The sequence below is a fragment of the Dama dama genome, chromosome 21, assembly GCF_033118175.1.
Source record: "Dama dama isolate Ldn47 chromosome 21, ASM3311817v1, whole genome shotgun sequence".
Classification (NCBI taxonomy): Eukaryota; Metazoa; Chordata; class Mammalia; order Artiodactyla; family Cervidae; genus Dama; species Dama dama.
Genome location: NC_083701.1, coordinates 30,031,474 through 30,058,022, shown reverse-complemented (window position 1 = coordinate 30,058,022; position 26,549 = coordinate 30,031,474). Strand labels below are relative to the sequence as shown.

Sequence of the window (26,549 nt, the reverse complement as noted above, 5' to 3'; positions counted from 1 at the left end):
ATAAACTTTACTGGATTGAAGAAAAAGTTAGAGGAAGGAGCAGCTAACTTCCAGCTAACCTAAAACTAGGTCTGACTATTTTTTTCTATTCAGTCCTCATGGAGGGGGCGAAGTTGTAAATGGCTGTGAAGAAATAATGAACAGATGGTATGGAAAGTCACCATCTGCGCACGATGGGAGGCTGCACGGCCCAAGCGCATCTCCTGTCCTAACTGGTGGCTGAACTGGCTTGTCAGGATACTTGTTTGGAGAAGGAAAGGCTTCCTCTAAAGATAAACTGTCGTTAATATTTTCAGATGTTAGAGAGAGGTCAGGGAGAAAACTGTCATTACTAGATAATTCCATTTCATTAAGAAATAAGAATTCAATTCCATTAAGGAATAATTAAATAAATGTAATTATTAAATAAAAAAACTGTTTTGCTTTATTCAAAAGAACTACTGATAAATAATGTAATAATGAATCGGGAGTGGGGGTGTTTGCATATCTGAGTCTAGTAATGACAGTGCATAACATTTAGCAACAGAGTTTGAAAGTGATGACAGCAAGGCAGGAGGATGACAACAGGAAAGCTATTTGTTCTTTTTTAACAACGTGCAACGCTATTGTCACAGTGCTGAAGTGTAAGGTTGGAATCTGAAGCTGTCATCTGTCTCATCATGATGACTGCTCTCAAGCTTTATATGTTAATTTGTTTGTTACAGACTAGTTTAATCTGTATTTCTATTTGAGAGTTACCACTTAGCAAGATAAAGTAGAAACTTAATTTTAAATAATTTTTTTTTTCCTCTAGAAAAACTATGTAATACTAAGCCAAGGTTCTTATTTTGAGGTTCACATATCCCTGAAATTATATGCAAAATTGTGTGCATACACAACATTTTTCTGGGAAGAAGGGACATACTATTAATCAAATTTTTAGGGAGTCTAGGACCAACAAGGTATAAATTCTTAATTCCAAGGGAACCAGAGTATTTGTTGGGGAGAAGAGGGTAAAGATAGGAAGATGAAATTCTGTAACAATTTTGAACTCGGCAACTGAAGATAACTCTTCCCTCAGTTCTCTTCCTCATCTAAACTAGCCACATTCACACGCTTCCTCCAAAGCACAGGAGGAAAACAAGGGTACTCTTCTTAGGTATTACTGGAAATATATTACTAGTTCAAATTAGATATTTGCTGTAACTTTTCAACGTAAAATACTGAGATTAACCAGAATCGCATTAGATTCATAGCTTGCTTTCTCTAGTTTAAAAACATTTTTACTTAAGGGCAAAAATATAGTAATAATACACTGAGGAGAAAGTTTGGACAAATGTGAATACAGCAGACCCCTGAACAACACTGAAGTTGGGGTACCAGGCACTACCCCACTTTCCCGACAAAATCCACACGTAACTTTACAGTTGCCCCCAATATCCAGGGTTTCACATCCCCGGATTCAACCAACCATGGATCCTGCAGTACTGCAGTATTTACTACTGAAAAACATCTGCATATCAGTGGATGTGAGCAGTTCAAATCCACATTGTTCAAGGGTCAGCTGTATATGGTTTTAAAGTCAAACAAATGTTGAGGCCAAATGGAAGGCAACAAAGAGAAAACAGAGAGGCCTCAACAGCATGTGGGACTGGCTTTAAAAGCCAAGATTAAAATAAATAAAATTAAAAAAGAAATAAAAGTAGGCATACCACTTACTGTCTGTATAAAGCTGGCAAGTCATTGATCCCTATTTCCCTTTCCTCATCTATAAAATGGGGACCTCATGCTTATGAGCATTAAATGAGTTAAAAGATTTAAGTATGTATTATTTAATAAATACTGTCATCTTCCCCTATTATAAGAGGTAGCCAAGTATACTAAAAAAAGAGGATTTTGGAACCAGAACTGGATTCATATTATAGCTCTGCCACTTAGTCAGGTAACTTTAAACAACTCAGTTAAACACTCTTGAACTTCAGGTTCCTCATCTGTTTAAAAAACAAATCACTGTTCTAGTGAACACAGATAATATGCATAAAAGAACTAGGTATACTAAGCCAATGAATGATAGCTATTATGATGGCGCTGATTTGTGTGATACAATACAAATAGGTTATCATCACCAAAAACAAAATCCTGATCTCAGACTTGCACTTTTTTTTTTAGGCAGATAAAATACGTAAAGGATGAAGGCAGTTTTTGTTCTTGAATACATTCAAACACAGTACATTTGTATATCAAAAAACAGTGAGAAATACATATTTTATCATTGAAAAATCAAACTAAAAAGTGGTTTTGGTTTTTTTTTTAATTTTCAGATTACTCTTAGGTAGCAGGCTGAGAGATCCAGGAAACAAAGACAGAAAATAACTCCAAAGGGTCATAGTGCTTCATGTTAGGAGAAAATTTATTTTTATATAGACTTTCAGTTAACTGGTTAAAGGTGATGATATGTTACATTAAAAAAAAAAATGGTATTTCCATCTGCCATTAGTAAAAAGGGCTGTCAGTTTTTATTAAAATATTGGGAGCAAGTGAATGCTCTCTTACCTGGTCCATTCTTTGATGAAAGGCACTCGATTTAGAGTTCAAAATGAATAAAGCTAAATAAGCAAATTAAACTAAGTGAAGCGTGTTATCTGTTCCTGAAACAAAATTCTGCACTTTGGCCTCAATCAGCCCTGGTCACATTGCCCGACTTCGGGCGGGGGCAGGAGGATGACAGAGCAAAATGGTAGAAGTTAACCATCACTGACTAGACGCTACACACAAGCCACGGACAGCCACTGCACATACCCTGCCCCTTAACCCACGGGCGCCCTGTGCGGCAGCAGTTCCTCCCGCCCGTCCTCTGCAGATGAAGAAAGTAACTGGCAGAAATACATTTCAGACTGAGGTGTGTGTGAGTCCAAGACCTATATATGATCTTTCCACTAAACCACACTTCTTACTAAAACTGCAAATGAAAAGGAATCACAAACTGTAAAGCTTCACTTTGGGGGAATCATTAGCAACAAAAGCTTCCTGACTTCCCGAATGGAAAAGAAATTCTCTTGCTGTCAGTACTGAAATGTTCATCTGCCCCAGGTAGCCAAATAGTGGTAAGTGGTATAGCTTATAGCAAGAAAGGTGGTATAGCTGCACTACGTGAAGTTGGAAACATAAGAATATGCAACTGAAAAAGACAAAAGTATTAACTTTACAAACCATCTTCCCATTGCTTATCCTCAAGATGATAATCTCAAAATTATGCAACTATAAAAAAGGGTAATTTTATTTGGTTCTTTGCTTTTTATCTCCAAAGAAAATAGATGTTAACTTTGGGAGCTTGGGGGAAATAAAAGTTCAACCTTCTCAGCTTGAAGAGACACAAAATAAAAGCAAAACATAAAAGCAGTGCAATTAAAAGTATACTCAAATTATGTAATTTGCCTATATCTTTTAAGAAAACAGCTTAATTCCATGTCACCAATAACACCAAATTTGAAAATGATAAATGTTCCACAAAATATGCTTGGTACAACTATTGTTTTAATAACTTTACACTGGGTCTGAAAAAAAATTATGTATCAGTAGAATATATTTTTTAAATGTTAAGATTAGAGCATCTTTGGCATAGAATAACCATATTACACTAATTTTTTCTTTGTATCTGTAGTTGTATTTTAGCAGACATGACTTTTATTGTAAACAGTTGTGTAATAAACCACATAATAAAAGCATTCAATATTCCAATATTAACAGTTATACAACACTGAGTTGTCAAGCATTAGTCAAACATATTTTATTCAGTGGTTTATATATATATATGTATTTAAGCCTTTTCCTTACTAATAACAAATTCATTGCTTTTAACAGTCACATGAATATTGAGTAAGTTTTCGATGTAACCCATCCCTTAGGATGCTGGATAAAGATTCATTTCCATGATTTAAATAGCAAGCAAATTAAACAGTACATGTTGGCCATACATAGATTCATTTTTCCCAGAAAAAAATTATCAACGTCTGGATTTTAAAAATGAATTTTGAGCACTCACCGATTGCATGCTTCCAACCTGTTGAAAAATCATCCTAATTAGGCGTTTAATCCAGCCAAGCATTTAGATGGCAAAGTCTCTCCAAATTTGCATTTCAAGTACTTCAGGCATACATAGCAGCACATGGTCCATAAAGCACACTGAAATTTGAAAATGCAAATACTAAAGTGAAATTATTATTTAGAATCTTTACTGTCTACAACACGTCTCACAAAGTCAGTCTAATCTACAACATCTTAAATCTTTGTGTGTGTGTAAATTAAAAAAATTTTTTGCTTGAGATCAGCTTTATATAAACTAGTATTACAATTGTTTTTCTAACTATTTTTTAACTTTTCCAGTCAGGGTTCTATGTTGAAAGCGATGAAAGCCTACTGTGGCTGACTTAAGCAGAAAATATATTTATGGAAAGACACCCAGTAGATAACAATCTTAGAAGAAACTTAGAGGCTACACAACCAGGAAAGACATCCAAAATTATAGCAAAACTGTCTTGGGAGACACCTCTACAGCTGCTCCCGTGACTACTGACGGGACAGAATCTACCAGGTCCCACTTCTCCGTCTCACTGGCTCCTGAGGTGCTGTCCTACTAGTGGCATCTGTTTGGTCAAACCTACCTGACTACAGGGTTTCCCAGGTGGTGCAGTGGTAAAGAATCTGCCTGGCAGTGCAGGAGATATGGGTTCAATCCTTGGGTCAGGAAGATCCCCTGGAGAAGGAAATGGCAACCCACTCCAGTATTCTTGCCTGGGAAATCCCATGGACAGAGGAGCCTGGCGGGCTCCAATCCATGAGGTCACAGAGTCGGACATGACAGAGAGACTGAGCGTACACCTGGCAGATTCTACCTTCCACCAAAATCCTAAAGGAACTTCATAAATATAAGGCAGGACTTCAGATGTCAGGTCAAAAAAATGACAAAGTTCTTCCACACTCACTGGCGCTGACACTGCCACTCATCCTCCTCCTCTCCCCATCAATACACTGTATATCTGACACAGATATGAACTCATACGGCATAAACCAGTTTACTGGAAGAGCTGGTCTCCAAAGCGACAAGGACTGTAGACCAGATATAAATCAATGTGCTGCTTTCTTCTCAAGGAAGCCTTTAAAAAAACTGTGTACTTTGTGATATATTTGATTCATATTCTGATAGAAGTTTATCCTCTTGTGGACCAGAAATAAAGTTTGTGGCCTACACTTTGAGAAGAACTTGATGAACAATTATAAAGAATGGAGGGGGGGTGGGGTAGAATAAAGATGACATAAATATGCCAGGTGCTGGGTGAAACATGAACTAGAAAGAGACCAGCCCCAATGACAGATCAAAGTATGTAATGAAAGAGAAAGCACTAACAGGAACATATAATTTACTGGTAACTAAGAAACGGTCACAACTACAACAGTGGTGAGATATTAATATATTTTAATATTACCAGCATCTATAATTGCTTATAAGAATGAATACTCTGAGGTAATGGGAATAAAAAGTGCAGAGGGCCAAAAATAAGCTGGAGATGACTGGCCAAAAAAAAAACTGATCAGAGAAAAAGGATGGTTTTATTTAGGATTTGAAAACCTATCACCGTTTTCTGGGGTTTTTTGGCCATGCCTCGAGGCTTATGGGATCTTAGTTCCCTAACCAGGGATTGAACTTGAGTCCTCAGCAGTAAAGCGCCAAGTCCTAACCACTGGATGGCCAGGGAATTCCCCTTTCTGCTTTTTTAGAAACTGAGATATAACTTACACAGAAAAGTGCACAAATTCTAAGTGTGTCCAGGTATAAACCTGTAGAACCTCCATCCAAACCAAAATATAAAACACTTAAAGAATGCCAAGAGCTTCTGTGAGCCTTCACCCCATCAATATCTATGCTTCACCCATCTAAATAGTACTCTAACTTCTGCAGTCTATCACATTTGCAGGCTGTATGTACTCTTTTGGGTCTGACTTCTTTCACTCAACATTGCCTGCGAGATTTATTCCCATGATTTGGGAACCACAGTTCTTTTTCACTGATGTGCAGTATTTTGCTATGATACTCTACCACAATTTAACTTACCCAATTTAATAGGGATTTTTTGTTTCTTGTTTTATTTTGTTGAAGTATATTGTTAATTTACAGTGTTGTTACATGATTTACTGTTCCTGAACATTTGGGTTGTTTCCATTTTTAGCTGTTACAAATAAAGTTGCTGAAACAATTCATGCACATAACATAGCGAGGTACACATAAGAACTAATTTCTCTTGAGTTTATACCCAGGAGTAAGATAGCCAGATCATAATATATACAGATACATGGTTAAATCTTTAATAGAAACTAACTTTTCTGAGGTTGTTATACCAATTACACTCTCAAAAGCAGATAAATAAAAGAGCTCTAGCTGTTCAACAATCCCTGGTACTGTCAATGATTAATACTTGGTACTGTCAGTCTTTTTAATTTTAGTAGGGGGTTCTTCACAGGTTTTGGGGGCATATTTTGATAGCTTCCATTGAGAAGTTTTTTCCTAATTTTTTAAGTGAAAGGTTTTTTTAAAAATTATTCTTACAAGGAAGAGAGTCTGCACTAGAGAGAAAGATTAGGAAGCGTGGCTTAGAAAATGCAACCTGAGAGTGAATGGGCTAACTCATACAGAGTAAGAAATGAAGCCAGGATAGAAATCTCAGGAAATACCTGAGGATCAAGCAAAGGTCAGTGGGAAAAAATATTCAAAAGAGGTAACGAAAAATGTGAGATATTGTCATCAAAAAGAAAAAAAAGGAATTTTCAATAAGGAGAATAGTGAAGTCGCTCAGTCGTGTCCGACTCTTCGCGAAGCCATGGACTGTAGCCTACCAGGATCCTCCATCCGTGGGATTTTCCAGGCAGGAATACTGGAGTGAATTGCCATTTCCGTCTCCAGGAGATCTTCCCAACCCAGAGATTGAACCCGAGTTTCCCCCACTGTAGGCAGACACTTTACCGTCTAAGCCACCAGGGAAGTGAATGATCCTTGTTAAACAGAAAACATGGAAGAGAGGTCACATAGCTGGGGGCCTCCTACAGCTACCCTTTACTCCAGACCGCTCCACTGTGCTCTCTGGAAGCCTGTTTGAATGAAGGTAAGCATTTCCTCCCTCACCGAACTGAAACTTGGCTCTCCCTGTAGAATGCTGTGTCAAAGGGTCCAGTACTTGCTTATTCTTGCTCACTTTATACCCAGGCTGTTTCCAATCAATCACTGCTCTTTGTGGGGGTGGTAGTGTAGTTGCTCAGTCACGTCCAACTCTTTGCGACCCCAAGGACTGCAGCACACCAGGCTTCCCTGTCCTTCACCATCTCCCAGAGTTTGTTCAAACTCATATCCATTGAGTCGGTGATGCTATCCAACCATCTCCGAATTACTGCTCTAAGTTCTTTTCAAAACTCTCCCTCAAAGGCAAAACTGAAGAGACAACAGAACAGATCAGGGGTCACCAGGGACTGTCAGTGGAGGAACAGCTCCACTGTAACAACTACAACAGAGCACAAGGCAAGTTTTGGAAAAATGGACATAGTCTCTATCTTGATTGTGGTGGTGGTTACATGACTGCGTTCAAAGAAATCTGCCAAAAGGAGTGAATTTTGCTGTATGTAAATTGTATCTCATTTAAGAAACAAGCAAAAGCAGCTCTCCTTAGGAAGCACTGCTTGACCACCCTCTCTTCCTCATGAGGACTGACTTAAGGACGCCTGAGCATTCCTTATCATTCAACTATGACTTCAGCTGACTCCTCTCTTCTCCAAGTCCTTCCCTAAATGGAACTGTGCACTCTGGACTCCTCAGCACTAGTACATCATAAACACATGTTCTTGCCAGTGCTGAGCGGTTATAATATTTACAATAATGCATCCAATACAGAACTGTTTGAATCTAGTTACATAAAGATCTAAGACAGGTCAAACTAAAAGCAAGCTAATCACAGATTATGAATTCTTTTTCAAAGCTTTTTTTCTAATTGTTGTGGAGACAGAGGTAGTGACTGAGGGATTTCAGTGGATGCTGGCCAAGCTGTATGTCTTGACAGACAGTTGGATGTGTTTACTCTGGGAATGCTTATCAAGATGCTGCACACTTACATACTTTTCGTAATGCAAGTTACACCTCAAATAAAACACATATAGCTTTTGATTAAATTATGTGACTTTCAGGAATTTTTTGCAGAAATAAAAGCATTACCCACGGAGAACATACACAAAGATACTTTCTGCAGTGCTGCTTCTATTCACAATATCAGGATCAGCTTTAAATGTGCATCAATAAAACACCTGTTAATTGCAGTATATGCATATCACAAACCTTTATGCACCTATTAAAAGTGAGTTACAGTCTATGTAATGACTTGATAGTATGATACAGGAGAGTAATATACTATGATTTCATTTCTGTAAAAGACAAAAATCTTCAACCTTTTCATTTATAGAAAGATATACATCAAACTATTGACAGAGATTGGTTCAAGACAGTAGAGCAGAAGGACATGCACTCATTTGCAAAAGCATGGATATAGCTGTTGAACAACTATCGACTGGGGGAAACAGAGACTCCACTCTTGGAGGGCACACACCAGACCCACCCGCTAGTGTTGAAGGGTCTCCTGCAGAAACGTGAGGGGGCAGCAGCCCACAGCAGGGACAGAGGACTGGCAGGAGCAGTTCTGGGAAATGCCCATTGGCATGAGCCCTTGTTATGGTGGCCACTGGCCCTATCACAGGGCCTATAGACTCTAGGGCTGGGTTGCTTCAGGCCAAACTAACAGGGAGGGAGTGCAGCCCCGCCCCTCAGCAGACAATTGGATTCAAGTTTTATTGAGAGTCCCAGGCAGGATAATCACCAAGGAGGAACACACCAAGACACACAGTAATCAAACTGACAAAAACTAAAGACAAAGATAGAATATTAGAAGGAACAAGGAAAAAATGACAAATAACATATTAATACACGCAAACACCCTTAAGGTTATCAGCTGATCTGTCAATAAAAACTCTACAAGCCAGAAGGGAATGGCACAGTATATTCAAAATGATGAAAGGGAAGAAACTACAACCAAGAATACTCTATCCAGCAAGACTCATTCAGATTTGATGAAGAAATCAAAAGCTTCACACACAGCAAATGTTAAGAGAATTCAGCACCACCCAACCAGCTTTACATCAGACTATTAAAACTGGCCAGAGCAGGGAGAAGTAATTTTTTCTTTATATGGTTTCTGCTGCTTAGAACAATGCTACAAAGCATGTTTTACTTGTCATTTAAAAACAAAATCTAGAAATCACAAAATCCAAATGTCGCCGCTTTCACTCAGACACGCCTTGCATCATATATGGAGACCTTCAGTCTCCTTCCCCTGAACTTTCAGTCATCCTAGTCAATCCCTTCACCTTCACTTTCTTCTTCTTCATGCAGCCCCACATCTGAACCACTGCTTTCTAGTACTTTCGGTCCCTTTTTCTACTGTCTTGTTTCTTCAACAAGCCAGAACTTGGTAAGTACACCAGCCTACACTTCCGAAAATTGGGCTGTAGAAAAATGACTAAACCTCACATCTTGAAGTTGCTACAAATGTACTACCTCTGGTCTCAACTAGGCCTTTGGGGGCTTCTCCGGTAGCTTAGCTAGTACAGAATCCACCTGCAATGCAGGAGACCCTGGTTCGATTCCTGGTTGGGGAAGATCCCCTGGAGAAGGGATAGGCTATCCACTCCAGTATTCACGGGCTTCCCTGGTGGCTCAGACTAAAGAATTCACCAGCAATGTGGGAGACCAGGGTTCGATCCCTGGGTCGTGAAGATCCCCTGGAGGAGGGCATGGCCACACATGCCAGTATTCTTGCCTGGAGAATCCCATGGACAGAGGAGCCTGGCGGGCTACAGTTCACGGGGTCGCAAAGAGTCGGACACGACTCAGGGACTGATAGAGCCAGGCCTTCACTGCTGCCGAGCACTCAGGGCGGTCTTATTTTCCTGCTCTTCCCCTCCTCCATTCTCCAGGGCAGCTGTTTCTAGCATTCTCCATACTACCCAAATCTCTCTAATTCTAGCTCCGTCATTTCTCAGATGACCAAACTTACTATTCAAATAAGAAAAGTCATCTGACAGGAAATCCCTCAACGACCTCACACTCCATATGCCACAAGCGCAGCACCTCTGTATCCACACCTGTTCTGTCCCCCGAAACCTGTTCCCCCACTCGCTCCTATCCCTCCTTCTAACCAAGTACTCAGGATCATACCCACCCCTCCATTCACAGGTCTCATGACATCAGCTATACCCTGTATTACATGGATTCTCTTTTCCCTGTTAATGGCAATCACATGCTACCTTCTGGTTTCTCCCATTTTCTTTCAAACCAAAGAAAGCAAAAACTGAACATGTTAATTTTCCTCCTAAATGTGTTCGTACCTACCTCAGACAATGGTATCCCTAGTTCTTCTTTCTTTCTGTTTCATTTCCTACAAGCAAGTTCTATTTTCCCTCCTGTATATATTAAATTCCATATCTATTGCTCTTGCTGAGTCTGTATATTGTAAAAAAATATACATTATACAGATACATTACTAGATTATGTGCACCACCCTTTCCCCTGATTCTACTATCCCTTTCTATCCATTCTCAATGCCCAAGTATTTATGATTTGATCTGTTTCCCTATCCTCTGCATTTTTCATAATCTAATCACTGATTCAGGCCCATAGATAATAAAAATTCAACATGCTTCCTGGACTATGCTGGTTTCTACCAATCTTTTGTTTCAGTTTAGCTCTCACCTCCTCCAAGAGGGTTTTCCTGATCAACCAGTACTGGGGCCCTCCTGTGTGTATTCTCCTACATAGCACATTAAAACAATGTATCTAGACTGCCTATCTCCTCCACAGCACTGTAATCGCCCAAAGTGCAAAGACTAGCTTACTCATCACAAGACCCCAGCACTCAGCACACTACATAGAATACAACAGTTGCTCAGTTAACACCTGAATATTAAATGAAAGGCTTTAATCTAAGCCCCAAGCCAGTGCCTTTTCTATACTGTCTCAATTGTAAACAGATATCTTAAGAGGAATTTTACCTCTATTTATATGTGAACTAGGTTAATTTCAGACAAACTCTCCTGCTGAGAACAAGTAAACTAGGGGAACAACAACAACAAAAATTTTTAATTAACTATTTGAAAGCATCGGAGAACTATCAAGGCAGAGAAATATTACCAAGCCAACAGTTGGTGCTAAAAAGAACTGACCTCTAAATGAGATTTACTGAGGAAAGAAAAGGCACACGTTACCAGTAACAGGAATGAAAAAGGGGACATTACTATAGCTCTTAAAGGCATGCAGAAAATCATAAAAGGCAAAACAAACCTGTAGTGTAAGGTGTTACCATGGTGGTTACCTTTGGATGGGATGGGTAGCAGGTGCAAGGCAGCAAAAGGAGTTTTCCAGAGGGCGGGCAACTTTCTAGCTCTTAATCTGGGTGGTCACTGCATGGATGTTTGCTTTGTGATCATATATTGAGCTGTATTATTTATGTTTATCCATCTTCCTGTGTTACACTTCACAATAAAAAAGGTTTAAAAAAGATGGCTAAGAATCAGGCTGCACTTTGTTTTGGTTGGTTGGTTTGGTTCTGTGTGTAAAATTTAATTTCTAGAATTATATGATGATGGTATAGGCTTATAATCTAATCTGGCTAGACTAGACATAGAAATACAGTGCAGTACTATAGCAGGGTCGGGGGGAGGATGAGAGCTGGTAGAAGAGAAAATCAAAACTGAATGAGAAATAGATAAACACTGAAAACAGACTTTCTTTTCCCTCCACAAATACTACGAAAATATATAACAGCACACAGGTAGACCAATTAAAAGTGAAGTGAAAGTGAAAATCACTCAGTCTTGTCCAACTCTTTGCAACTCCATGGACTGTAATTCTCCAGGCCAGAATAGTGGAGTGAGTAGCCTTTCCCTTATCCAGGGGATCTTCCCAACCCAGGGATCAAACCCAGGTCTCCCACATTACAGGGGGATTCTTTACCAGCTGAGCCACAAAGGAAGCCCAAGAATACTGGAGTGGGTAACCTATCCCTTCTCTAGCAGATCTTCCCAACCCAGGAATGGAACCGGGGTCTCCTGCATGGCAGGGGGATTCTTTACCAACTGAGCTATTAGGGAAGCCCACAATCAAATCAAATTGTTTCAAGTAATGCAGTGTATGTTTTTGAGATAGTTATGACTTTTAAAAAAGTTATTAGCAATAGTTTCACAAGAAACCTGCTAGCAGGGATTACAAAGTTGTCAGTAAACTTAAAATGCTACAAACTTTAAAAGCTACAGTAGTACATGGAGCTTATTTTTATAATGTCTTTGTGAACTACTCACAGAAATGGCCACTTAATTATCTTTACAATGTAACAGAAGAGTGTGACCACTTTATACCCAGAGTCTAAAAAGATTAACAGAACATTCTTAGTTATTCCATTGCCTAAATTACTGGAATGTTTCCTGTTTTCAGAAAACTAAGAAGTCAGGTAAACCAAATCAGTGCACCCCAAAGGACAATTTACATTCTGGGTGCAAACAATGATGCAAAAGAAAAACAGGGGCCATGAAGTAAAAAAACAAAAGCTTAATCAATTTAAAGTTACTGTCCTTTATTTTGATGGGAATTCCTTGGCAGTCCAAAGGTTAGAACTCAGTGTTTTCACTGTCGTGCCCTGGGTTCAATCCCTGGTTGGGGAACTAGGATCCTGCAAGTTATGCAGGGCACCACGCCCCTCAAAAAAAAAGAAGTTACTGTCCTTTGAGAACGTATCCTTCTTATGTTTCTAGTGTGAAAATGCTTTTTCTTTTAGGACATGGGGATAGCAGATGAAAGTTATTTGATTTTTTTTTTTTTTTAAATGCTTATTCCCTGGTGGCTCAGAGGTAAAGAATCACCTGCCAGTGCAGGAGACAAAGGTTTGATCCCTGGTTTGGGAAGATCCCACATACTGCAGAGCAACTAAGCCTGTGCACCACAACGACTAAGCCAGCACTCCAGCGCCCAGAGGCCACAACTACTGAGCCCACTTGCCACAACAACTGAAGCCTATGTGCCCTAGAGCCCGTGCTCCGCAACAAGAGGAGCCACTGCAATGACAGGCCGAGTACCACAATGAAGAGTAGCCCTCTTCCACTTACTGCAATGAGAGAAAAGCATGCCCAGCAATGAAGACCCAGCACAGCCAAAATTAAATAACTAAATATTTTTTAATTAAAAAAATACGTAAAATGCTCGTGTGTGCATGTTAATTCACTTCAGTCATGTCTGACTCTTTGCAGTCCTATGGACTGCAGCCCACCAGGCTCCTCTGTCCACGGAATTCTCCAGGCAAGAACAATGGAGTGGGTTGCCATGCCCTCCTCCAGGGGATCTTCCCAACCCGGGGATCAAACCTGCATCTCTCGTCTCCTGCATTGGCAGGAGGGTTCTTTACCACTAGAGCCACCTGGGAAGCCCCCGTCCCCCCCAAAAATGTTTACTTACCGTAATAAAAAGTTGTCTACCATATGTCAACATCCTACCCTACTTTTTAGAAACTCAAGTCTAGTGACCACAGCTATAGACCACTTATAGCTTTAGACCAGCTATAGTGACCACATCAGTCTGGGCTGAGACTTTAAATAAGAACACTTTATCACACTATTAAGTAATGACATAGTATTCAACCTATGGGTATGGGATTTACTGGCAGTATTTTAGAATTAATATTCTATACTAGTCATAGAAAATTAAATATACTGCTACATTCCTAGTACCCAACACAGAATCTGACATATATTAAGTTAAACTTTTTTCAGTCCACAAATGAATAAATCTCATGACCTGTACTACATCTCTCAACAACAAACTATTTAGATAAGAAGCCTAAGAACATTACCTAATTAAAACTTGATGAAAGTTCTTTCAAATTAAAACAGCTTTAGATATGAAACTAAACTTCTGAGGGACATTTTCACTAACATTTTTAGAGGATGACTTTCCTTATGTTATAAAAGAGGTTAGAGGTAATTGTATGTTTTCATTTGAATTAAAGATGTGTCATTTTCATGTAAGTCTGAGATATAACCCTATTGTGAATGACACAGGAATTTCCTTAAAGTGTTATTTTAAGCATTCCGATGCAAATGAATTAAGTATTCTGGCATCAGTTTTAAAACAATCTTTTGAAAAGACTGCTCAAATATCTTAAGTGGTCCTGGACACCAGTAGAAACACTCACATTACTTGGAAGTCAATAATATTTTTCACTAACTAAAACTGCTTCCTTGGGCCAAGCAGATTGATGAAAATTCATTGTAAAGGTGATTTTGATAAGCTGTGTAATAATTACTGTCCTCTACATATTATGTATATATAAAATTGCCTTATGGAACAAGTCAATAAATTATACCTTTTTAATTAAAGTTTTCAAATTAACAATACTTTTTACTTTTTATTGAAATATACTTAATTTACAATGTTGTGTCAGTTTCAAAAAAGATGTTGAGTTTCTAAAAACTAGTAAGGGTAGTTGCGACCCTATAGACTGTGGCTCACCAGGCTCCTCTGTCTATGGAATTGTCTAGGCAAGAATATTGGAGTGGGTTGCCAGTGCCTTCTCTAGGGGATCGTGCCAACCGAGGGATTAAACCCAGTCTCCTGCCTTGCAGGCAGATTCTTTACCACTGTGCCATGAGGGAAGCCTAGTTACTGAAGTACTAGTTGTAAAAGAGAAACTCTAGAAGCAAACTAAATGTCCATCAATAAGGAAATAGTTAAATTCAACATACCCATTCTAAGTTTATGGCCATTAAAACAAAAAGAAAGGATATCTGATAAACATCTAAATGACTAACATATATGATTCTGTTTTAAAAAATAAAGCATAGAAATGGTGGTGAAATAAATATTTTATGCACACGCATACACAGAAGAAAAGATCTGAAAAGATACCAAAGCTTAACATTGCCTGTGTCTCAGGCTAGGTGATGGAATTCTCCACCTTTCTTGTGTATCATTACATAGTGAGATTATAGTGCCACATTTTGTTGCTTAAACTAAGTGGTGCAATTTGTATCAACAGTACATAATAAACATATAAAAGAACAAATGAACAGCTGAGTTGTCAACAATTCAAAAAGCAGCTATACAGTAATAATACTCCTATCACCAAGATTACCCAAGAAAACAAAGGAGTAGAAACTGAAGTTTACCTGGACTTCAGAACCTACTGCATGCACCACTCTACCACACTGTCTCTTACTCTTTTACAGACTATTTTTTTCCTCCATTTCTTTCCTTATGTCCATAAATTCACCAGTTAAACCAAAATCTATTTCCTTTATATGTGTGTGCTTAGTCACTCAGCATATTACGGTAGCCCCGGAAAATTAATACACCGTGAGTCTTGCTTCATTGCCAGACTTGCTTAGAGCATGAACTCCCCCTTCCTGCACAGCACTAGACAGAATGTATATCCACCTTCCCTGTGCCATTTTGTATTGCCTTGAGTTCCTTCTTCCTGAAATTGAACAGGGCTCATGGATATTTGTGTTGTTGAGTTGCTTTAAGTCGTGTCCAATTCTTTGCAGCCCCAGGATCCGTAGCCCACCAAGTTCCTTTGTCCTTCAGTTTTCCAGGTAAGAATACTGAAGTGGATTACCACTTCCTACTCCAGGGGATCCTCCCAACCCAGACATCAAATCCACGAATCCACGTCTCTTTCATTGCCAGATGGATTCTTTGCAGCTAGAAAGACCTGGAAAGCCCATTTCCTTTCTATTCACCAGGTCAAATCACTAATTGCTTCCACGTCTCAGGTGAAGCCATTTTTGACAGAGCCAGCTCATTATATTCCTAGGAGACTGTGATCATGTCACTTCTTTGCTCAAAATTCAGATTTCTTAAATTGGCACTCAAGTTCCTTCATGTGTGAATTTAACCTTACTTCTAGACTTTTGAATTACTCCCCTACAGTAGGAATCCTAAACTCCAACTCAGCAAGTCTTCTCTACTGTCCTCTGAATAAGCCCAGCTCTCTCTCTCTCTCTCTAGTCCTTACTCAAAAACTATCAGGTTGGACAAAAAGTTCCTTTGGCTTTTTCCAAAGGCTGTTACAGAAAAACCCTGAACAAAGTTTTCAGCCAATTCAATACTCGGATGAGGATAAGAAGTAGTGTAAAATTGAGAGGATGAGGGATACATATTAAAGTATCCAGTATACATAGCCAGTATGTGCTAACTGCCAAAAGAGGTAGAGACTATTCCTTGATATATTTTTTTCCCTTTTCATTCCCCCTTTAACTGGCCATATCTATAGAAAAAAATTTAATTCTATTTATTGAACTACACTTGTTTTCTTTTTTTCTTTTTATTATTATTATTATTTTTTTTTTCCCAGTGGGTTTTGTCATACATTGATATGAATCAGCCATGGATTTACATGTATTCCTAATCCCGATCCCCCCTCCCACCTCCCTCTCCACCCGATTCCTCTGGGTCTTCCCAGTGCACCAGGCCGGAGCACTTGTCTCATGCATCCCACCTGGGCTGGTGATCTGTTTCACCATAGATAGTATACATGCTGTTCTTTTGAAATATCCCACCCTCACATTCTCCCACAAAGTTCAAAAGTCTGTTCTGTATTTCTGTGTCTCTTTTTCTGTTCTGCATATAGGGTTATCGTTATCACCTTTCTAAATTCCATATACATGTGTCAGTATGCTGTAATGTTCTTTATCTTTCTGGCTTACTTCACTCTGTATAAGGGGCTCCAGCTTCATCCATCTCATTAGGACTGGTTCAAATGAATTCTTTTTAATGGCTGAGTAATATTCCATGGTGTATATGTACCACAGCTTCCTTATCCATTCATCTGCTGATGGGCATCTAGGTTGCTTCCATGTCCTGGCTATTATAAACAGTGCTGCGATGAACATTGGGGTGCACGTGTCTCTTTCAGATCTGGTTTCCTCAGTGTGTATGCCCAGAAGTGGGATTGCTGGGTCATATGGCAGTTCTATTTCCAGTTTTTTAAGAAATCTCCACACTGTTTTCCATAGCGGCTGTACTAGTTTGCATTCCCACCAACAGTGTAAGAGGGTTCCCTTTTCTCCACACCCTCTCCAGCATTTATTGCTTGTAGACTTTTGGATAGCAGCCATCCTGACTGGCGTGTAATGGTACCTCATTGTGGTTTTGATTTGCATTTCTCTGATAATGAGTGATGTTGAGCATCTTTTCATGTGTTTGTTAGCCATCTGTATGTCTTCTTTGGAGAAATGTCTGTTTAGTTCTTTGGCCCATTTTTTGATTGGGTCTTGAACTACACTTGTATACTTTGCTCATAACTTTAAAACCAATGGTATTAACCTTTTATTGCTTCAAAGGGACAAAAAAATACCTATCTTACTATTGTATTCAAAATATCCAGGTGTGTTTTTTTCACATTATGGATTTGTAGCCCAATAGCAATTTCCACAGCAGTTAGGTTTACCCCACAATTCTTAGGACATTCAATAATGGTTAAAAGAGCAAGAATTTTGCAATGACCTGGGTCAGCAAGCTAAATTACAGCCCCCTGCTTCATACATAGAGCTTCCCAGATGGCTCAGCAGTAAAGAATCCTCCCTGGGTTCCATCCCTGGAGAAGGAAAAGGCAACCCACTCCAGCATCCTTACCTGTGAAATCTCACAGAGGAGTCTGGCGCGCTACATACAGTCCAAGGGGTCCCAAAAGAGTTGGACACACTTAGGGACTAAACAACAACAAGCCCCTTACATCAGCCTGACCTCAGGCAAACTGCTTAACCTCTCTAAAGCTCTTTTCCCCCCTCACCTGTAAAATGGGATAATACGTATCAATACTTCATACAGCTGTTGTAAAAGTTCAGTGAACTAACAACTAACAGGTGAAAACAATTTCACAATGCTTCATACACATCAAGGACTCAGTAAATATAAAATTATCAGTACTAAAACAAAATTTATTAAATAAAAATCAAATATTATTACCACTCAAATGCAGTAAAGCTACAGACAAAACGAGATTATTTGGCACCTTTGTTTTCAGTGATTTCGAAAACCTGAGCACCAAGTAAATGAGACTGCACCGTTGGAAAATTGCCCACATTCTCCTACCGCAAAATGTATTGGCGCCGTCTACGCCTTAAAGCGTGCCTTATTTTTACTCAATCTCTCTGGGAAGCAAATGACTGGAAAAGGATGACTATTGATCCTGAGAAATACGTAAGAAAGATATAATGATATGTCTCAGATACACTTCAAAACAATCCGGAGAGAGGACCAAGCTTAGCCATTTACTGAAACTTGTTGAAACTGGGTGATGGGTACACCGCGTTCTTCACGCTAGTCTCTCGACTAGATTTCCATAATATAACGTGTTTTTAAATGTTAAAAGGTCGATTCTTTCCCTCCCCATCCCCCTTTGGGATTAATGCAAGTCCTGGTCAAGAACACACAGTGGGAAAGTCCAAGGAGGCGAAAAACGAAAACAGTAAAAAGCCAGCCAGCTGAGTTGGTTAAGCCCCGGGGCCGCCCGGGAGGTGCGCTGCCCTCTCCGGACACCCGAGGCCTGCTGGGGAGGTGCGCCCGCCGATCCCGGGGGACGCGCAACACCCACGGGAAACGCCGCCAAGGGCCTTCCGGACACCGGACCGAAGACGAAGGAAGGCAGGAGGCAGCCGTGGGGTGACTGGGCGGGTGGGAGCGGGGCAGCCCTCGGGGCTAGTCGGCCGAAGTCTCTCCGCTCCGCCGAAGCTCCAGCCCCACCCAAGCCCTCAGCCACCCGGCGGCCCCAGAGCCTCTCCCATCAGCCGCGGCGCAGGCACCCAACCGGCCGGTGGAACCCGCCCTCCTCCCCGCAACCCCGAACCGCGCTCCTTCATCTCCCACGCTGACTGTCACCAGGGCTCCCCACCACCGTCAGGCCCGGGGGCACCTCCTCGACCCTCAAGCCCCAACCGCTCTCCTGGGTCGCCAGCCCCCACTTTACCTCGGCCGCGAGGCAGCCAGGAGCCTGCTCCGGCAACTCAGGCTTGGAGCTAGGCTGTCCGGCGGCGTTGCTGACAATCACCCAGTCTCCGCCCCGAGCACCGGCCAGCCCGACCAATCAGCGCGTGACCCGAAGGCGGGCACTGAGAGCCCGGAGCGGAAGGCGAGGTGACGGCGGGACGCGCCTGGGGCTGTCTTTAGCAGTGTGCGCACGCGCGGGGCTCGACTATCGTGTGCGCTTTCTCGAGAACCTGGCTTTTTGTCTTCACTTCTTGCGCTGCGAAGTGCTTTGTAAACTTCAAGCTCTAGGTGTGTACGAAGACCCACATTCTGACTGTGGCCACAAATGTGGGTGACCTTGAAAGAAGTTGTGAATCTTAAGCCCTTATTAAGCTAACAGATGTTGAGCTCTTTCTTATCTCGCTGTAGGGACGTGTCCTCACCCAGCCTATGTTGTGCCTTCATATCTCAGCCTATGTTGTGCCTTCATATCTCGGGTGTGTTTGTCTTTAGGGGAAGTGAGGGTGTGGTGTTATACAAAGTGCCTGATGGATGAGGATTTTACTGTCTTCAGTTCCAGCATCTTAGTCTGATTCATTGGGACAGGTGTGTTTTCAATAGTTGAATATCCTAGGACACTGGATTTCAAACCATTGTCATGAAAATAGCATTATATTTATAGCTAACAATATATTAAGCTTGGTAACCTGTGTAGGACTGATTAAAGATTCATTTGTAGAATGAGAAACCTATTTCTGTATAAACTTTCAAGAGGCTGTTGGTGATGAGCTGTTTCTCTTACCCTCCCATTGTAATTGACCCCAGAGGTCAGTCATCAGAGCTTTGATGTTCTTATCACGGGTGCCCAAGTCTCTCCCTGGCGGGGCTTCCCTCCTTCAACAAGAGCATCAATTTACTTACTCAACAAGGGATTGTTGGGGGCCCTCTGTGACAGTACAAAGATTTTTAAAAAGCTTTGAACCACGCCCTCAGTGAACCTACAGGCTAACTACACACTTAACTTATGTAGTCAAATGTTACAATGGAGGCATGGAGGGGGCCTGAAAGACTTACCTAAACCTGCCCTGGGTTCTCAGGGAACCCAATAGAGAGGACTGAATGCTTGAGCTGGGACCTGACCTGATGAAAGAGCAGGAGCACCTGAGCTAAAGGGGCAGGGGGCAAGCTTTGCATCATTTCTGATAGCATTCACCTGTATCCTCTAAGATCTTTCCATGGAGAATTTAGTGCTAAGCTAATACATTTTGAGGGTTTCCCTGGTGGCTCAGTTGTAAAGCATCTGCCTGCCAATATAGGAGATACAGGTTTGATTCCTGAGTGGGGAAGTTCCCCTGGAGACAGGAATGGCAACCCACTCCAGTAATCCTAAGGACAGAGGAGCCTGACGGGGTACATACAGTCCACGGGGTTGCAAAAGAGTTGGATATGACTTAGTGACTAAACAACAATGACAAATGAAGCTTCTGCCCAAACCCCGTGACTTGCACTGGCTCTTTTCAAGACCCAAGGAGGGCATCTAGCACCGAGTTCACATGATCATATGTAGTTTCAACTCTTTAAAAGGAAGATATCTTTTTTTTTCTCCTCTATTAACTTTAATCACATTTTCAACATGCAGCCAAGAATGAAGCCTTGACAGTAAGCCATACATTTACACAGACAGGCATTGTCACTTTTCTGCAGCAGCAACACTGAGATAACACAAGCGAGCTGGGTGTTTTCCTCCTCGTGCCTTTCTTCACTGAAGAGCAACGAGAAAAACACCTGAAAGGTCTACCCATACCTCACATTCATCTGCCATAAATCTCTTGAAATTATTGCATAAAATTCTGCTTGGTTCATGGTAAATAAAAAAAATCTATTTAGTTCCTCAATTAGACTGTTAAATGCAGATTTTTAAAGATCATAGTGATGACAGAACTGGTACATGTTTCATCATAATACACCTGCTTATGCAGACAGACGTTCAACACTAAAAAGGATTTACATTTAACATGGATCATTTGCTGTGTGGGCAAATACTTCTGGTTTATTCAGAGCCAGGATCTTTATACGGTTCCAGAGGGAGGCCTTGGCAGAATTTGCTGATTACTCATTAAATGGCTGAAACATGTAGAGACGTTATTTATCTTACAAAGCTTACCCACAGCAAAAACAGACATAAAAATGAGGTAAAGACTATGGGCAAGATTATGGTTCTTGAAAAGGTTCAAAGTCAACTGTGTTTCTGGTAATCTTTTCTTTGTAAGCATGTTTTAAACAAAGCTGAAAACATGAAGTGTTGGAAGGCCACAATCTTAACAAGCGTGTCTTATTGTCCAGCGAAAACACGGCATTATACGACAACTTCTCCCAGTGAACTGTTCAGAGACCAGCGTGGCCCCATGTCACAGCAGAGACGTGGTTCTGACGCTCCTCTCTCTTCACTATGATCTCTGCTCCCGGGACAGCTGTTTCTGTCTACATTACTCATGGAATAACACCATATACATTCCTTCAAGAGCCAAGGAGGCCATGACAGGCAGACACCATCTCTGCTTTCTAAGCCACAATGATAAACTAACATTAACCCTGCAGAAGGATGAATTACATTACTTCCCTAAGAAGTCTGTACTTACGGTTAGTTCTCTGAGATAATCAATCAATGGAAACCACGACTGGTCCACATTAACCAAGAGCATGTGGACACCGCTTTCCTCCAACTTCTTCCCCTTCGAAGGATCATTTAGAGGCACTTGAAACTGGAAAGATGTGGCACTCCTCTAGGAAACAGCGAAGGCTCCAGGAGAGGGCTCCGTCTTCCGACAGAAGAGTGCCATCGAATATATTGCTAAGCGTGAAGCAGAGGCTAACTGGTTGGGTGGGAGCAGTTTCTTGGTCAGTTTTTCCTCGGTAGTTTCTCACTGCTGTGGCTCACGTGCTCACTGGCCAGGCCCTTCTCCATCTCAGCATACTGCTCTCTGAGCTTCTCCAGGGCCTTCCTATGCTCCCCGTCCACTTCTGCCTGCTTGCCGCGCTGCTCTTTCATGAAATCCTCCCACTGCGTCACGTGCTGTTTCTCACTAGCTATCAAAAGGTCATTATGAATCTTTTTTCGCTCCTGTTCCCTCTGCTGGAGTCTGCAGACCGAGTCAGTAGCTGCTTGCAGTCTCTGGAGAACTTGGTTTAAGTTGTCTTGCATTGTTGCTCCACACATCGGAAAAGTATGTTCATTTGTCTCCTGGATCATATGCTTCAGATTTTCAAGAACTCGCATTCCTCGAAGACCACGTTTTTCTTCAAATTCTTTCACAAAATAACGGGTTTCACCTTGGATAACTGGTCTGTGATCTAAGAGCCTTGAATGAATTTCTCCAAGATCCTTGATAATGAGGTGCGCCGGCAAGCCCGCGAACCCCAGAGAGTCCTTCTTCTTGTCACCGCCACCTGCAGTGGCCTCACAACCCACCAGGGTCTCCGTCCCACCACCGCTCATCCCGACCAGCTCCGAGGAAGATATCTTAAAGACCTCCTCAACGGGGATTGGTTAAGACTTTTTTCCATTCCAGTTTTATTTCATTCACACTTGGCTTCATTCTAGATGCACGTAAGTGGCTCTGGGCACATAGGGAATCTGGGTGAGGGAAAAAGATGAATTTGAGTCACTTCCCTGATAAGTTATTGCTGACTCTCCCAGTGTTGGAATGGCTTCCAGGAAAGCTCCCAACCATGCTTTATTCTCTCATAAATGGATGTGTCCTGTGGGACCTGCCATTAGAAGTATGTAGCTGATGGAAGACAAAGAGGGTTTGAAGTGTGCTCAGCCAGAAGCTAATCTAGGGGGAAATTCTTCAGTCATCACGTTTTCAAAATTATAAGCAGAGTGCTTTATTTTTTATTTTTAATCAACTTTATTTTGGAATAACTTTAGATTTACTGAAAAGGTTACAAAGATAGTACAAAAAGTTTCTGTGTTCTCTTCACCCAGTTTTCCCTAAGGCTAACATCTTACATTATCATAAAATATTTATAAAACTGAGGAGCCAACACTGGTACAAATTCCAGACTTATTTCAGATTTTACTAACTCTTTTTCTGTCCCAGAATTCAATCCAAGGTGCCACATTGCATTTAGTCATCATGTCTTTTTAGGCTCCCTGGTCTGTTTCTCAATCTTTCCTTGTTTTTCATAACCTTGCTATGACCATGACAGTTTTGAGGAATCTGGTCAGATATTTTTTTAAATGTTCCTCCATTTGAATTTGTTGATTTTTTTCCCCTTGTGATTAGACTGGGATTATAAGCTTTGGGAAAAATACCATATGGATTAGATGCTCTTCACATCATATCATATGAGGGGTCCATGATGATTTAATTATGCTGATGTTAATTTAACCCTGACCACCTAGACCACAGTAGTGTTTGCTAGTGTCAACACTGTAAAGTAGCATTTTCTGCCCTCTTTTCACATTGTCTGGAAGTAAGTCACAAAATCCAGCCCACACTGAAGGAGAGTAGAAGATTAAGCTTCACCTCCTGGAGTAGAATATTTATGCATATTATTGGGAATTTTTCTGTAAAGAAGATTCATCTCTTCCTCCTTCCCCCACTTATTTATATCCAATCATTTATTATAAATATGCATATATATTTTATACTTCATTTTATATTTTATATTATAATACTTTATATTTTATATTATGATTTTAATTTTGTAGTTCAAATGTTTCCATCTCGACCATTGAAATCTTTGAGGTTGGCTCATGTGTCCTTTTTGTTTTTTGATCACCATCTTTTTTCTTGCACTACAAGAAGCTCCAGGCTGATCTTGTATTTTTCCTGCCCCAGCATTAGAGTCGCCATCTCTCCCTTTCTTCCAGGAGTCCTGGAATGGTATTTAGGAACCAAAATCTAGATACTGGGTGTACTTTTTGCCCCGAGGTATCACTGATACTAGCCTCTCTTAGTGGACATATATTACTGCCTTGTTTTTGAATTCTTTGCTTACCTCTCTGTGATAGGCAACCTCTAAGTTGGCCCCCAAAGATCCCTGCCTGGTATTCATGCTGTTGTGTCATTTCCTCTCTTTGAGGGTGGGGTTGGACCTAGTGACTTCCTTCTAATGAAGAGACTACAGCAAGAGTGATGCGATGTCCCTTCCAAGATTATGTTACAAAAGGGTTGTGACTTGCTTGCTCTCTCTTGATGTCTCCTTCAGTCACTCTGAGAAACCAGCTGCCATTATGTGAGCTGCTCTATGAAGAGGTCCACGTGGCAAGAAACTGAGGGAGGCCTCTGACCACCTGTACATCAGCCTAAGAAACTGAATCCTAACAGCCACGTGAGTGAACTGGAAAAGGATCCTCTGCACCTTGAGCCTTGATGTGACTGCAGCCCCACTGACACCTTGATTGCAGGTTCATGAGAAACCCTGAGCCAGAAACATCCAGCTCAGCCACACATGGGTTCTTCATGCACAGAAACTACGAGATAATAAATGATTATTGTGTTAAGTTGCTATATTTTGAGTAATTTGTTAGAAAGCAATAGATAACTAATACAATTTCTGACTCTTCCATAAGATCAGTGGTTCTTAAATTTCACTGTGGAATTTTTTTTTTTTTTTTTTGGCACATGGGATAAAATCTCAAAATTCTCAGACCAGGGATCAAATCCATGCCACCTGCCATGGAAGGTTGGACACTTCGTAACACTGGACTGCCAGGGAATTCCCAGGGATTTGTTTAAAAATGCATATACCAAAGCTCCTTTCCAGATTCTTATGTGATTGCTCTGTATAGGTAAGTTTAAAACTGTAGAAGGTTACAGGGCAATCCATTTGGGGATTTTAGAAGAAAATAGACCTCTTTTTAGTGTATCTGATCCTGGAATTCTTGACCCAATGGCTTTGCTTTCTTGGCAGAACCCAGAATAACTGAAATTTCATCTGAGAGTTGAAGTATTTATTGAATAGAGGAGAAAAAAAAAACAAGAGTTCATTCTTACTCAATGTCCAGCCTTGAAAAAGTACCTTGACCTTTACATGCCTCCAGATTCTTAACAGGAAACTAAAGGATTATAATGCCATTATTAAGGCAAGGAGATTTATCCTCATTAAGTGTATATTAGGGAATAAAAAAGTGACCAAGGCCAGTTGTGGGCCAGTTTCTATGTAGAGATTTAACAAGAGATTAGGTTCCTATGTATTCATATTGGTTGGTGGTAAGGCAGAATTCTGTTGTATTGATAGACTATGGGCTTCTAAGTCAGACAGACCTATATACAAATATGCTCCTGCCACTACCAGCTATGCAGCATTGGGCAAGCCAGCCAGCCTCTGTGGGCCTCGATTTCTTGACAGTGGGGAAAAGAGTCACCTTCAAAGGGTAGTCCTGAGGACTAATTGTGTAACGTTTGTAAAATACTAAGGGCAGGGCTTCTCTGGTGGTCTAGGGATGAAGAATCCACCTTGCAATGCCAGGAACACTGGTTGGATCCCTAATCTGGGAACATCCCACTTGCCGTGGAGCAACTAAACCCATGTGTCACAACTGCAGAGCCCGCATACCTGGAGCCCTCGCTCTGCAACTAACTAAGCCACCAAAATGAAAAGCCCACATGCTGCAGCTAGAGAGTAGCCCCCACTTACTGCAATTAGAGAAAGCTTTCATGCAGCAACGAAGACCTTCTGCAGCCAAAAATACATGAATAAATAGATAAACAAGACCCTTTCTCTAGTTTTGCTTTTTTGACAGCTCTGATTGCCTGTCTATAAAAAAAAATATCACATTGAAACAGGCCTCAAGAGTTCCTGATTTTAGAATCTAAGAAAACCTAGCTGGTAAAAGACCACTGGGTAAGACAGTGAAGTACCCATGATCAGTCAGTTTAGTTCAGTTCATTTGCTCAGTTGTGTCCAACTCTTTGCGACCCCATGAATCGCAGCATGCCAGGCCTCCCTGTCCATCATCAATGCCTGGAGTTTACTCAAACTCATGTCCATTGAGTTGGTGATGCCATCCAACCATCTCATCCTCTGTCATCCCCTGCTCCTCCTGCCCCCAATCCCTTCCAGCATCAGGGTCTTTTCCAATGAGTCAACTCTTCACATGAGGTGGCCAAAGTATTGGAGTTTCAGCTTCAGCATCAGTCCTTCCAATGAACACCCATGATAGGGACACTTAAAGGGAAGCTGGATGTATTTAGAAGAGGTGCACCCAATTTCAATAGGGTTGTTAACACCCTTCTTGACAGTTGGTAATCAGTTTTTGAATGTTACTCTCTATTTGCTCACCAAATTACTTCCAAATCTCTTACCTATTGATCTTGCTTATGTATCTTTCTACCATACAAAAAAGTTTTTAAAAACAAGTCAAATATGTCAATTTTTTCTTCTTCTTGTAAACTTCTTGATTTCCATTCTTATTTAAGGTCTCCCCCTCCTTGTTCATTGTAGTCTCCAAGATTTTCCTAAA

At 40.8% G+C, this 26,549-nt stretch overlaps 2 protein-coding genes across 2 annotated transcripts in view; both read right to left on the bottom strand.

Annotated features, from left to right (window-relative positions):
* MTFR1 (mitochondrial fission regulator 1) overlaps window positions 1–19,180 on the bottom strand; it is a 59,796-nt gene extending 40,616 nt beyond the window's left edge. The window contains exons 1-2 of the mRNA XM_061123406.1: window positions 19,077–19,180; window positions 4,022–4,161 (exon numbers count right to left, since the gene is read on the bottom strand). Of these exons, the coding sequence (XP_060979389.1) occupies window positions 4,022–4,084 (63 nt within the window). The 5' untranslated portion in view covers window positions 4,085–4,161; window positions 19,077–19,180. The remainder of the gene's footprint in view (window positions 1–4,021; window positions 4,162–19,076) is intronic.
* A 2,124-nt stretch (window positions 19,181–21,304) lies between these two features.
* Window positions 21,305–22,676, bottom strand: LOC133042302 (biogenesis of lysosome-related organelles complex 1 subunit 5-like). The gene has a single exon (XM_061122821.1). The coding sequence runs from the start codon at window positions 22,569–22,571 to the stop codon at window positions 21,975–21,977; it is 597 nt and encodes a 198-aa protein (XP_060978804.1). The 5' UTR covers window positions 22,572–22,676; the 3' UTR covers window positions 21,305–21,974.
* Between the last annotated feature and the right edge of the window lie 3,873 nt (window positions 22,677–26,549).